Below are 14502 nucleotides of genomic sequence, written 5' to 3' on the forward strand. Positions count from 1 at the left end.
GTGCTGTGTGCGTGATTATTTGTTGTCAGGTGTCTTGTTCAGAGGTTCAGGTGTTTTTCCCTATGCCTGTGGGTTTTGGTGCAGCGTGTTTTGGGCTGCGTCCCTAAGCTGCGTGCGGGCTGTTTGTTTTGGGCATTTGTTTTGCCTTGCCCTGCCTTCCCTGTTTTCTGGGCTACGTGTGGATATTATTAAAATTACGTGTGTACACGGACTTGTGTCTCCTGCGCCTGACTTCGACCCTCCTGCTTCCTTGTGCACACTGACAATAGCTCTGTTGCAGATGAACATGCGCTGTACAAAAGGCTAAGGATAAATGGCAAATCTAATCCATGGTTCACGCATGAATTGATTGAGAAATTACAGGAAAGAAATGTAGCTTGGGCTAAGGCTAGACTGACTGATTCTACGACTGATTGGTAGTCCTTCAGACATTTGAGAAATATATGTCTATCTCTGGTTAGAAAAGCAAAATCAACATATTTAGTGAATTGTATATCGGAGAACGGTGGTAATCCAGCTAATTTCTGGAAATTAGTCCAATATTTTAAACAAAACCCCAACACCCTCATTGCCCCAGCAGGCTTTGACAACCTCTGGTCCCATACTAGACAAAATGAAAATTTGTAGTGCTTTTAATAATCATTTTGCTTCAGCTGGCCACCTGTTCGAAAGGAAAGTCTCTTAAATCTCATCTCATTCCACTAGAGGGAGTCCTTTCGTCACCTCAGAATGATGCTCTAACAGACTCACATACTTTACTCTCATTTCAACCATTTGAGGTCTACGATGTATTTAAGTGCCTTGCAAAATGGCATGGGCTGATTCACTTGACCCCTTCTTACTACATCTCTCTGTCCCACTCAAAACCCCATATTTTTTTACTTGACAATTCCTATGGGTGTTATCCCTGAGATTTGGAAAGCGGCACATGTCCTCTCCCTACATAAAGGCGGAGATCCTTCTGACTTAGATAATTACCGGCCAATCTCCAAGTTATCTTGCCTAGCCAAGGCATTAGAATCCCTGACCAACTCCCAGCTAAGAACTATTTTAACTGTTCACTCTATTCTAAATATTCACCAGTCTGGTTTTAGATCTGGACATAGCATTATTTCAGCTACTATGCTTGTTTAAGATGATGTGTTCAAATGCCTAGATCATAAAACACATTGTGCTGCCCGATTTAAAGACGGTTCCAAGGCATTCAACACCGTTGACCATTCCCTACTTATTTAAAAACGGTCTGGACAAGGAGTCTTGCAAATGGCTTGAAGAGGTATCTGATAGACAGGTCACAATGGGTGCCTTCTGATGGTGTCAAGTTTCCTAGAAATTACAAAAGGTGTACCGCTGGGGTTTGTATTGGGACCTGTTCTCTTTAATATCTATATAAATAATATTGGTCTTTGTATTAAATCCTGTTATATTCACAAGTATGCAGATGATGCGGTAACGTATGACATTGCACCGATGGTTGACCAAGCTATGTTAGAGCTGCAATCTGAACTTGTACTTAATGTGGGCAAAACAAAATATATGTGGTCCTCTAATTCATGGAAAAAATGTCTCAGATGGGCTACATATTCACTCATTGGATGGCTTCCTCATCGAGCGAGTTCCTGCCTATAAATATCTGGGCGTTTTGATTAATAAGGATCTAATGTTTAAAAAACATACTGATGAGCTAGTTAAAAAGCAAAAATGTAAAGTGGGCTTATCTTTTAGAAATAGATCTGGTCTCTCCATGAACAGCAGGAAGCAGATTGTGCAGTTCACTTTCCTGCCAGTTCTCGACTATGGTGACACCATTTACCAGAATACAGCAGCCACTACTCTTAAACCACTGGATGCCATTTACCATAGAGCCCTTCGCTTTATCACAGCTAACAGTTTTAATACTCATCACTGCATCCTGTATCAGAAAGTCAGCTGGACCTCACTAAAGTCCCATAGATCACTTCATTACTCCCTTCTGGTTTACAAAGCTCTGTGGAATATAAAAATATGAGATACCAAACCCATTCGCAGGGTTGGTTAACTCTTGAGGTCCCGCTTGTCTCCACAAAGTTTTTACGCATCATAGTTATTTTTGTATATATATTTTTTATTTAACCTTTATTTAACTAGGCAAGTCAGTTAAGAACAAATTCTTATTTACAATGACGGCCTACCCCGTCCAAACCCTAACCCGGACAATGCTGGGCCAATTGTGCGCTGCCCTATGGGACTCCCAATCACTGCCAGTTGTGATACAGCCTGGAATTGAACCAGAGTCTGTAGTGACGCCTCTAGCACTGAGATGCAGTGCATTAGACCGCTGCACCACTTGGAAGCAATTATGTTATGGAAACCTTACAAAACAAATTCCACCTGGATTAAGGGTTTAATACCCTCAGAGGAGAGAGAGAGAGGTTGGTTTACGGAACAAATCAGAACATGAAAATATATCAGAAACACAACACCATTGAAGCAGATCAGATTGAAATTAAACTTGTCCAACAGGCTAGTTTGTTTCTTCCCAATTTCAATCTTCTCTCATCGCTGCAGCTCCCCAAAACATAACCTGCCAAACACGGAAGCAAGCAGCACCAATGTGTCTGAGGAAACAACGTTCAACTGACGACTGAGATCAGCCTGCAGACACCCGGCCCACCACAAGGAGTCGCTACAGCGTGATGAGCCAAGTTGCGATGCAGTGCCTTAGACCACTGCCCCACTCGGGGGGCCCCTTGTTCTTTGTTTTATACAGAATAATGACAACGCATCCGATTACACCGATTTCACTGTACTTCACTTGTGAAGTAAATTCACATCATACTTCAATTTTTACTTTCCATTATAGGATACAGACATTTTTCAACGGTATGGATTTGTAGAGCTGATCAGAAAAAATGGTTGACTTGACAAGGCTCCTTTTTCTATCATAAGTGTTAAACTGCTAATCCACACTCACAGTGCCCATATCAGGTGAGGAGATTCAGAAAGCATCCCAATAGGCACCCTATTCCCTACATAGTGCACTACTTTTAAACAGAGCCATATGGGGCCTAATCAAAAGTTGTGCACTATATGTATCGATAGTCTCAACGTCAACAGTGAAGAGGCAACTCCGAGATGCTGGCCTTCTAGGCAAAAGTTTTCAGCTGTGCTAACATAATTGCAAAAGGGTTTTCTAATGATCAATTAGCCTTTTAAAATGATCAACTTGGATGAGCTAACACAACGTGCCATTGGAACACAGGAGTGATGGTTGCTGATAATGGGCCTCTGTACGGCTATGTAGATATTCCATAAAAATCTGGCGTTTCCAGTTACAATATTAATTTACAACATTAACAATGTCTGCACTGTATTTCTGATCAATTTGATGTTATTTTAATGGACAAAAAATTTGCTTTTCTTTCAAAAACAAGGACATTTCTAAGTGACCCCAAACTTTTGAACGGTAATGTATATCTGTAAAATGATGCCGATTCATGATTTCAACTGGCTGAGAAAAAATGTCTGTCTCGTCCTGAGACGTTTATTCTCAACAGAACAGCGGAGATCGAATTTCAATGTTGCAAATGTCGAGCGACAGCAACATTTGTACAAACACCCATTGTTGCAAACCAAATGTTAGGCTAGAAGCAAGGGGAAATACTGTCTAGATGCTTTTTACAGTGGAGCTCAAATTAATGAATTGGCTGGCTGGGCTGATGGGACACTGGATGCGCAAGGATTTCTCAGATAGAACAGAAAACAAGATGCCTATTTTTGCATCATAGGCTTACCCGTGCTAAACAGGTTTTTTACACTGAACAAAATGCACGTAACATGTAAAGTGTTCATGAGCTGAAATAAAAGAGCACAAAAAGCATATTTTTCTGAAATGTGGTGCACAAATTTGTTTCCATCCCTGTTAGTGAGCACTTCTCCTTTGCCAAGATAATCCATCCACCTGACAGGTGTGGCATATCAAGAACTTGATTAAACAGCATGATCACTACCAGTGGGGTGTATTCATGGATGCAAAGGGAAGAAAGGCATTCCCCAAAAATGTACATTTAATTTTTTCCCAAAAACAATTTATCTTTCGTCTCTCTGTGTTTGATCATTTTCCTTCAGTTCGCAAGAGGCTGAATCTATCTCACAGGAGAAAGCATCCGAGGCAGTGAAACAGTGCCCCTCTTGTCTCTCTATGTGTAGGCCATCTATCTGATGCTGTCTGGTCCAAACGAGTATGACATTGTTGCCACCCGTAGTATTGAAGGCAAGAGAAGCCAGCGAGCATCATGCCTCCCTTGACAAAAAAGGTATAAAAATTTGACAATCAATGTTGAGCTAAACTAAGTGAGCTCAACTGTGAATGGTCCTGGCGCACCAACAAAAAAAAAAGTGGCAAGGGAAGCCAGGATTTTCGCGTCACTCCTATCAAATCCCATTGAGAGGATACGTCATTGACAGAAAAACTTGAATTGTTACATCTCGTTGTGTTGTTGTCCTCCGGTGGCTAGCTAAAATTGGCCCATTCCTAAATTAGCCATGGATGGAGATAGGGATTTGGGATTGTGATTTTACTTAATTCTCTACACTGGCCAATGTTTATAACGGATATTCTAATCCAACCATTTATTCAAACATTGTTGTGTCCCTGGCCTGAGACGATGGAAGTTCAATATGTAGCTCGATGTAGAAGGCTAATGTTAACTAGCTAACGTTGTCCATGAATGGAAGTTAGGCTAGTGAGCAAGCATTTTAGCCAGGTAGCCTAGGACAACAAAAATAAAAGTGTGCACTGTACGACAGAGTGATAGACCGTTTTGTCAACATGAAAGAGAGGATGATGGCCTTGGCGTTTCTCTACAAGTAGGGTGAGTCAACATGTTTTTCTACATGCATGAACGTGCACACACGCACACACACAAACGCACATAGAAATCAGAACCATGGACAGCCACATCATATTTAGCTTATTTTGATTGGACTAAATTGTTTTTGGTATCTTTTAGTTGTCACTGTATTAGACGAAGCATAGGTGATTAGATGATGTTGAAACGTTGGAGTTTAAATGGTGCTCGAGGTATTCCCTCCGCAAATCAACGGCTCAGACACGAGACGTATGTGGCAGGGTCTACAGACAATCACGGACTGCAAAAAGAAAACCAGCCACGTCACGGACACCGACGTCTCGCTTCCAGACAAACTAAACACCTTCTTTGCCAGCTTTGTGGATAACACAGTGCCACCGACAAGGCCCGCTACCAAGTACTGTGGGCTCTCCTTCTCCGTGGCCGACGTGAGTGAGGCATTTAAATGTGTTAACCCTCACAAGGCTGCCGGCCCAGACGTCCTCAGAGCATGCGCAGACCAGCTGGCTGGTGGGTTTACGGACATATTCAAACTCTCCCTATCCCAGTCTGCTGTCCCCACATGCTTCAAGATGGCCACCATTGTTCCTGTACCCAAGAAGGCAAACGTAACTGAACTGAATGATTATGGCCCCGTAGCACTTACTTCTGTCATCATGAAGTGCTTTGAGAGACTAGTCAAGGATCATATAACCTCCACCTTACCTGTCACCTTAGACCCACTGAATTCAGTACTGTAGTAGCCTCCAAGCTCATCACTAAGCTTGAGGTCCTGGGTCTCAACCCCGCCATGTGCGATTGGGTCCTGGACTTCCTGATGGGCCGCCCCCAGGTGGTGAAGGTAGGAAACAACATCTCCACTTTGCTGATCCTCAACACTGGGGCCCCACCATTATGCATGTACTCCCTGTTCACCCATGACTGCGTGGTCATACACGCCTCCAACTCGATCATCAAGTTTGCAGATGACACAACAGTAGTAGGCTTGATCACCAACAACGACGAGACAACAACAACGCCTATAGGAAGGAGGTGAGGGCACTCGGAGTGTGGTGTCAGGAAAACAACCTCTCACTGAACGTCAACAAAACAAAGGAGAGGATAATGGACTTCAGGAAACAGCAGAGGGAGAATCCCCCTATCCACATCGACGGGACAGCAGTGGAGAAGGTAGAAAGTTTTAAGTTCCTCAGTGTACACATCACGGACAAACTGAAATGGTCCCCCCACACAGACAGTGTGGTGAAGAAGGTGCAACAGCGCCTTTGGCTTCCCCAGTAATTTTACCCATGCAACACTACTGATTATTAAACAGGTGCACCTTGCTGGGGACAATAGAAGGCCACCCTAAAAAAAAAAGCTTTGAGGGAGTGTGCAATTGGCATGCTTACTGCAGGAATGTCCACCAGAACTGTTGCCAGAGAATTGAATGTTCATTTCTCTACCATAAGCCGCTTCCAATGTCGTTTTAGATAATTTGGCAGTACGTCCAACCGGCCTCACAACAGCAGACCACACGAGTATGGTGTTGTCTGGGTGATCGATTTGCTGACGTCAACATTTTCAACAGAGTGCCCCATGGTGACGGTGTTGTTATGGTTTGGGCAGGCATAAGCTACAGACAATCAACACAATTACATTTTATCCATGGCAATTTGAATGTAGAGAGATACTGTGAGATCCTGAGTCCCATTGTTGTGCTATACATCCGCTGCCATCACCCCATGTTTCAGCATGATAATGCACGGTCCCATGTCGCAAGGATCTTTACACAATTGCTGGAAGCTTAAAATTTCCCAGTTCTTCCTTGGCCTACATACTCACCAGGCATGTCACCCATTGAGCATGTTTGGGATGCTCTGGATCGACGAATATGACAGCATGTTCCAGTTCCCGCCAATTTCCAGCAACTTCATTACAGCCATTGAAGAAGAGTGGGACAACATTCCACAGGCCACAATCAACGGCCTCAACTCTATACAAAGGCGATGTGACACGCTGTATGACGCAAATGGTGGTCACACCAGACGTTGACTGGTTTTCTGATCCACATCCCTACCAACAGATGCATATCTGTATTCCCAGTCATGTGAAATCCATAGATTAGGACCTAAATAATTTATTTTAATTGACTGATTTCCTTACATGAACTGTAACTCAGTAAAATCTTTGAAATTGTTGCATGTTGCGTTTATATTTTCGTTTAGTATAGTATGGCTTTGAATGCGTCTCAACCAATCACAAGGCTTGTTTTGACTAACCCGTTGTAGAATGTCACTTAAAAGGTATCAGGAAAGACTACCCAGCCCATGCCCATGAAGGGGCTCTTCCTACCTGATCAGCTGCTTCAATGAATGGGGAGATCCATCGCATTTACGTCTTCTGTGTTTAAGCTGCATCTCAAATGCCACCCTATTCCCTAAGTAGTGCACTATATAGGGGATAGGGTGCCATTTGGGATGCAGCCCTACAGTAATGTTTGCCTCGGTGAGGGAGCAGTGGGCTCGTTATCAGAGTGAGAAAGAGGTAGGGAGAGGAGGAGATATGAGAGGAGGGGTGAGAGGGAGAGAAGAGGTATTCACCCAAAGGGAGCCATATTGAGAAAGGAGGAAGGTGTGAGAGACGTTGAGTGACTTGACCGAGCAAGCTGATTCGCTCGCTCGCTCACTCACTCACTCACTCACTCACTCACTCACACATACCCTATTGAACACACACACACACACACACTAGCGTGTTATATTACACAGCATTGCTTTTTTAGGCCATTGAATCCATGGTAAAATGTTCCAAGATTATGCCTAGTAATTATTCATGAAGTTTGTGAGGTAAGTAAGGCTTGAGTCAACAGTGCTCCAGTGTCCCTGGTGGATTGGTTCTGCATGGTTTGGCTTTTGGCTGATCAGAGGTCAGATCTTGATTTGTCTCAGAGACTTGGCTCAGTGCTGCTGTTGGAATTATTAGTGTAATGTATAGGGAATAGGGTGGAATTTGGGACACACCCCCAGTCTGTGCAGCTTTCTCTCTCTCTCCGTTCAACAAAATGGCTAATGCAAGGTAAACTCACTGTACTTCTGGGCACTTTTCCAAGCAAAAAATATTAGAGGAAAAGTACAGACAACTGTTGACAAATGTCCTCTTTCTTCATGCTGCTCGTTTGAGATATGGATTCCTTTTACAAACCAGGAGTTGGCACAGAGCCAAATGAACAGTGGAGATGTAAAGATTTTGCTGCAGTAAAATGCAGTATCAGGGCAATGAACTGTGTTTTCTAAAACGGGATAAACAAAAAGAAAAACTAAAAGACATTGAGATTGACACCATGGCCTACTAACCCTCGTACTGTTACCAAACTAGTGTGTCAGAAGGAATTGACACAGGCTGAATCCTTTATCTCCATAACTCCCACGACACCTGGCAAGAGACTGAAGAGGTGGTGCCCAAACAGATGCCTGAAGATACAGCCTTTCCATTTACACTGTGTCCTAATCCCTACGGTGCACTACGTTCATGCGTGTGTGTGCCTGCGCATGCCGGCAATTACCTGTTGGACGTCCTGTTGGAACACACAGAGCTGTAGCCTCTGATGCAGGCGGACTTTGCGGTGCTGCCAGATGCTCTCCAGGCGTCTCTGGTGGTGCAGGACCTCGTGGACCACGTCCAGGATACAGTGGACCGCCTTGGAGTAGTTGGCTGTGGCCGTCAGAGACTCCGAGTTCCCTGGGCTCAGTGGTCTCTGGAGGACATCCAGTAGGGCCTTGCCATCCTGACTGACCTGGTGACAGAGAGGGACATGACATTAGGAGAGTTACATAACTGAAACAGAAATCTTAGTTGGAGGCTTCACGGATTTCTTGTATATTCCATATTCCTTGAATCCAGGAATCCTCCAACTGGGATTTATGGAAAACCTGGGAATTTAGGGAAAGTTACCGCCCTTTAGCAACTTTATATCTGCATTAAATAACAAAGATTTGAGTGAAAAGATTCATATTGAAGCCGGTCATGTCAGTCAAATCTTTGGTTGATTATATGGAAAGAAAAAGCGAAGGAAAATAAGGATTTTTGAATGTCAGTTCTTTGCTAATCATCTCTCTTCTGATCAAATCCCTTCCTGGCCTGTTCTAGCTGTCCATGTATGATACTAAATCAAGCTGGTCAGAGCTGTAATTTAATTTCCAATGCAAATGACTAAATTATATGCAATTTGGGTGCATGGGGATGGGTATTGTTGTCTTCATCTGTGGCACAATATGGAACAGAAAAGCCAACCCTTTCTTTTTTTGGTTCAAACCAGAGACGCTTTTAGCAACCTTTTCAGATATGACACTAAAATAAAACAAGCAAGCACAAAAGTCAGTGTGGTGCAGAGGCATCTAGTGAAATGCTACACAAACCTATCATCACATGGGATCTTCTGTGGGAAGTCAATTTGACTTGGATGGACAGTGGTCCACGTATTACAGGCCATGTGTCACACAAGGTGCAAATCAGCTGGATTTAATGTGGTGGGAAAAGGTCCTATTTGATGCAAAACTGTAGGTACAATACATAAACATAGTCGAAGGTAAAAATGGTCCTGATAGAGTTACAGTATGTGTCTGGTCAGGTTTAATTTAAGGGCAATATTTCAAAGCAATGTACAGCGTACATCCACGTTTAGATTGTTTACGATCATGTTTAGATAACTTATGATGGTCTTTGAAAAACCAAAACCTCATGCCATCCTTGAAAAGATATAAAAGGGTCATTACCACTGTGGGAATTCTCCTTGAAAGCTATGTGGTGGGGTTTTAAACTAACAAAGAATGCCACTATAAACCAGATCTTCAGTTAGTGTACGACTGCTATTCCACTCGTAACGTAACATACAGTTGAAGTCGGAAGTTTACATACACTTAGGTTGGAGTCATTAAAAGTTGTTTTTCAACCACTCCACAAATCTCTTGTTAACAAACTATAGCTTTGACAAGTCGGTTAGGACATCTACTTTGTGCATGACACAAGTAATTGCTCCAACAATTGTTTACAGACAGATTATTTCACTTATAATTCACTGTATCACAATTCCAGTGGGTCAGAAGTTTACATACACTAAGTTGACTGTGCCTTTAAATAGCTTGGAAAATTCCAGAAAAGTATGTCATGGCTTTCGAAGCTTCTGATAGGCTAATTGACATAATTTGAGTCAATTGGAGGTGTACCTGTGGATGTATTTCAAGGCCTACCTTCAAACGCAGTGCCTCTTTGCTTGACATCATGGGAAAATCAAAAGAAATCAGCCAAGACCTCAGAAAAAAAATTGTAGACCTCCACAAGTCTGATTCATTCTTGGGAGCAATTTCCAAATGCCTGAAGCTACCACAATACAACAATAGTACGCAAGTATAAACACCATGGGACTACGCAGAACGTACTTTGGTGCGAAAAGTGCAAATCAGTCCCAGAACAACAGCAAAGGACCTTGTGAAGATGCTGGAGGAAACAGGTACAAAAGTATCTATAGCCACAGTAAAACGAGTCCTATATCGACATAACCTGAAAGGCTGCTCAACAAAGAAGAAGACACTGCTCCAAAACCAGCATAAAAAAGCCAGACTACGGTTTGCAACTCCACATGGGGACAAAGATCGTACTTTTTGATGAAACAAAAATAGAACTCTTTGGCCATAATGACCATCGTTATGTTTGGAGGAAAAAGAGGGAGACTTGCAAGCCGAAGAACAACATCCCAACCGTGCTTTGCTGCAGGAGAGACTGGTGCACTTCACAAAATAGATGGCATCATGTGGAGGGAAATTAGGTGGATATATTGAAGCAACATCTCAAGACATCAGTCAGGAAGTTAAAGCTTGGTCGCAAATGGGTCTTCCAAATGGACAATGACCCCAAGCATACTTCCAAAGTTCTGGCAAAATGGCTTAAGGACAACAAAGTCAAGGTATTGGAGTGGCCATCACAAAGCCCTGACCTCAATCCCATTTGTGGGCAGAACTGAAAAAGCTGGTGCGAGCAAGGAGGCTTACAAACCTGACTCAGTTACACCAGCTCTGTCAAGAGGAATGAGCCAAAATTCACCCAATTTATTGTGGGAAGCTTGTGGAAGGCTACCCGAAACGTTTGACCCAAGGTAAACAATTTAAAGGCAATGCTACCAAATACTAATTGAGTGTCCCCCCCCACACACACACACACACACACACACACACACTTCTGACCCACTGGGAATGTGATGAAAGAAATAAAAGCTGAAATAAATCATTCTCTCTACTATTATTCTGACATTTCACATTCTTATAATAAAGTGGTGATCCTAACTGACCTAAGACAGGGAATCTTTACTCGGATTAAATGTCAGGAATTGTGGAAAAACTGAGTTTAAATGTATTTGGCTAAGGTGTATGTAAACTTCCGACTTCAACTGTGTCATATTAAATGGGGGGACACCAAAAACATCCCTAATCATACAAATGGCCTTGAGACCAGGTTGCACTATACACCAGTGTTTAGTTAGTGCTGTAGCTGAGTCAGTGTTGTGAGGGTGTCTCACCTCGGTGTAGGCCTGCGTCACCTGTTCATAGAGGGTCTGGTGGTGGTGGATGGCCAGCTCCAGGTCCTGCATCTCCGAGGGCAGCCCCCCTTCACTGCATATCTTGCACCAGGCCTCCACCCCAGCCAGGAACTGCATGGATACAGGCCAAGAGACATATTCACACAACAGAACAGAGACAAATAGACCAATCAACAGAGCAATGTGAGTCATTTCGTAGACAGAGACGGGAAGAGAGAAGGCAGGGAGGAAGGCAGGCCGGGAGGGAGGCAGGCAGGCAGGGAGGGAGGGAGGCAGGGAGGAAGGAAGGTATGGAGGCAGACACGGCATCTTTACAAGAGGCTAAGGTAACCCTGGATGATTGGCTAAGTGCTTTCTGACAGGCAGCAGTATCCCCCCCCCCCCCCCTGTGCACACCTGAAGCCCCAAACACTCAGCATCATAGTAGCTGCTGCCAAGGCAACGCAGGTCTATCTTAACTACCTCTACACAGCAACAGGCAGCAGCCGACATTCCTATCTCTCTCAGATAGCCTGTGGTCTGACTTCAGGGGCGGTGATATCTTGAAATTTCATGCAAATCTCCCTTTCACATCAATACGTGCTTTACACAAAGGTCTGCGTTACGTGCTCAGACTTCAAGTTAGGATTCAGAAATTAATCAGACCCCGTGACTTTTACCACATTTTGTGGTGTTATAGCCTGAATTTAAAATGTATTAAATGTAGATTTGTCTGACAATAGCCTACACAGAATACCACATCATGTCAAAGTGGAATTATATGTTTCCAAAACGTTTTGAAATTAATAAAAATAACAAGCTGTAATGTCTTGAGTCAATAAGTATTTTCCCCTTTGTTATGGCAATCCTAAATAAATTCAGGAGTAAACATTTGCTTAACAAGTCAAATAATACGTTTCATGGACTCACTCTGTGTGCAATAATAGTGTTTAACATGATTTTTTAATGACTACCTCATCTCTCTACCACACACATACAATTATCTGTAAGGTCCCTCAGTTGAGCAGTGAATTTCAAACACAGATTCAACCACAAAGACAAGGGAGGTTTTTCCAATGCCACGCAAAGAAGGGCATCTATTGGTAGATGGGTTAAAAAAAAGCAGACAATGAATATCCCTTTGAGCATGGTGAAGTTATTAATTACACTTTGGGTGGTGTATCAATACACCCAGTCACTACAAAGATACAGGCGTCCTTCCTAACTTAGTTGCCGGAGAGGAAGGAAACCTCAGGGATTTCACCGTGAGGCTAATGGTCACTTTAAAACAGTTAAAGAGTTTAATGGCTGTCATAGGAGAAAACTTAGGATGGATCAACAACTGTGTTACTCCACAATACTAACCTAAGTGACAGAGTGAAAAGAAGGAAGCCTGTACAGAATAAAAATATTTCAAAAGATGCATCCTGTTTGCAACAAGGCACTGAAGTAATACTGTAAAAAAAAAAAATGTTGGTCCTGAATACAAAGTGTTATGTTTGGAGAAAATACACTACAACACATTACTGACTACCACTCTCCATGTTTTCAAGCATAGTGGTGGATGCATCATGTTATGGGTATGCTTGTATTCGTTAAGGACTGGGTAGTTTTTCTGGATAACAAAATTATGGAATGGAGCTAAGCACAGGCAAAATGCTAGAGGAAAACGTGTTTCAGTCTGCATTCCACCACACTGGGAGATTAATTCAGCGTTCAGCAGGACAATAACCTGAAACACAAGGCCAAATCTACACTGGAGTTGCTTACCAGGTAGACAGTGAATTTACCTGAGTGGCCCGAGTTACAGTTTGGACTTAAATCTGCTTGAAAATCTATGGCAAGACTCGAAAATGGTTGTCTACCAATGATCAACAACCAATTTGACAGAGCTTGAAGAATTTTGAAAATAATAATGGGCAAATATTGTACATTCCAGGTGGGCGAAGCTCTCAGAGACTTACCCAGAAAGAGTCACAGCTGTAATCGCTGCCAAAGGTGATTCTAACATATATTTCTGTATTTCATTTTCCATACATTTGCAAAAATGTTTAAAAACATGTTTTCACTTTTTCATTATGGTGTATTGTGTGTAGATGGGTGAGAGAAAAACATCTATTTCATAAAAATGTTTTATTCAGGCTGTAACACAACATAATGTGCAATACTTTCTGAAGGCACTGTAACTGAGTGACAACAGTAAGGGGTTTCAGCCTACTGTCACCGTACCTGTTCCGACTTCTGGTGGAAGACGGCCGACATGGCCAGGATGGTGCTGCGTTCGTCCAGGGCGGCGGCGAAGCTCTTCCACTCCTGGTCCAGCTGGGCCGAGATCTGTTTGATCTGCTGCGAGGCGTAGTGGCCCGCCTCCGACAGCCGCGTCGCCACCGACATGATCCGGTTGATGTTCACATAGGCGTTCTGCACAGAGGGAGGGACACACGTGAAGAAGATATTATATATTATGGGAAAAGATTCAATTTGGGATAAACAGTATTTGATTTAATTCCGGATATATTGACATTTATTAACGTAGAAATGACTGAATGAAAGTAGACAAACTGTGTAGGGCTTGGTCTCTGTGGCGTGTCTAGCTATACCTAGTGGTGTCGTATCACTTGATAGCCAAACACGCAATGATACACCTTAACATGACAGACATGACACGCGAGCCAGCCCGCCGCGAAGTGATGGTGTAGAGCTTAGCGACAACAAGCGTGACAGAATTCTGCAGCTTTCAGGGAATCTCTCTCTCTCTGGCAGGCCACCCCTGATGCCTTTGACACACACACACACACACACACACACACACACACACACACACACACACACACACACACCACACGCTCTTTACTGCCATCTGGCTCTGTAGTTCCCAAAACCCATCCCCCTTCCTTCCCCACTATGGGAGTCTCATCATCTCTGGCCGCTTTAGGCCCATCCATTTATCAGCTTCACACGATGCACCCACCGTGGGCTTTATTTACCGCTAACCTGATTAGAACTGCTAATGAAGCCATCAAAACGAACAGCTCGTAGGTTTCAAGCAGGGCTTAATGAACTACGCTCAGACATGGTGGCTGCACGCTGAGCACGCTGAGC

At 43.2% G+C, this 14502-nt stretch overlaps 1 protein-coding gene across 3 annotated transcripts in view; it reads right to left on the reverse strand.

Annotated features, from left to right (window-relative positions):
* Positions 1 to 14502, reverse strand: part of LOC106586158 (kalirin) — a 259188-nt gene that overhangs the window by 125958 nt on the left and 118728 nt on the right. For all 3 annotated transcript variants that reach the window (XM_014173062.3, XM_014173061.3, XM_014173066.3), the window contains exons 7-9: positions 13630 to 13821; positions 11401 to 11532; positions 8395 to 8625 (exon numbers count right to left, since the gene is read on the reverse strand). In XM_014173062.3, coding sequence (XP_014028537.1) covers positions 8395 to 8625; positions 11401 to 11532; positions 13630 to 13821 — 555 coding nt within the window. The remainder of the gene's footprint in view (positions 1 to 8394; positions 8626 to 11400; positions 11533 to 13629; positions 13822 to 14502) is intronic.

This window comes from Salmo salar, chromosome 25 (genome assembly GCF_965601325.2).
Source record: "Salmo salar chromosome 25, fSalSal1, whole genome shotgun sequence".
Taxonomy (NCBI): domain Eukaryota; kingdom Metazoa; phylum Chordata; class Actinopteri; order Salmoniformes; family Salmonidae; genus Salmo; species Salmo salar.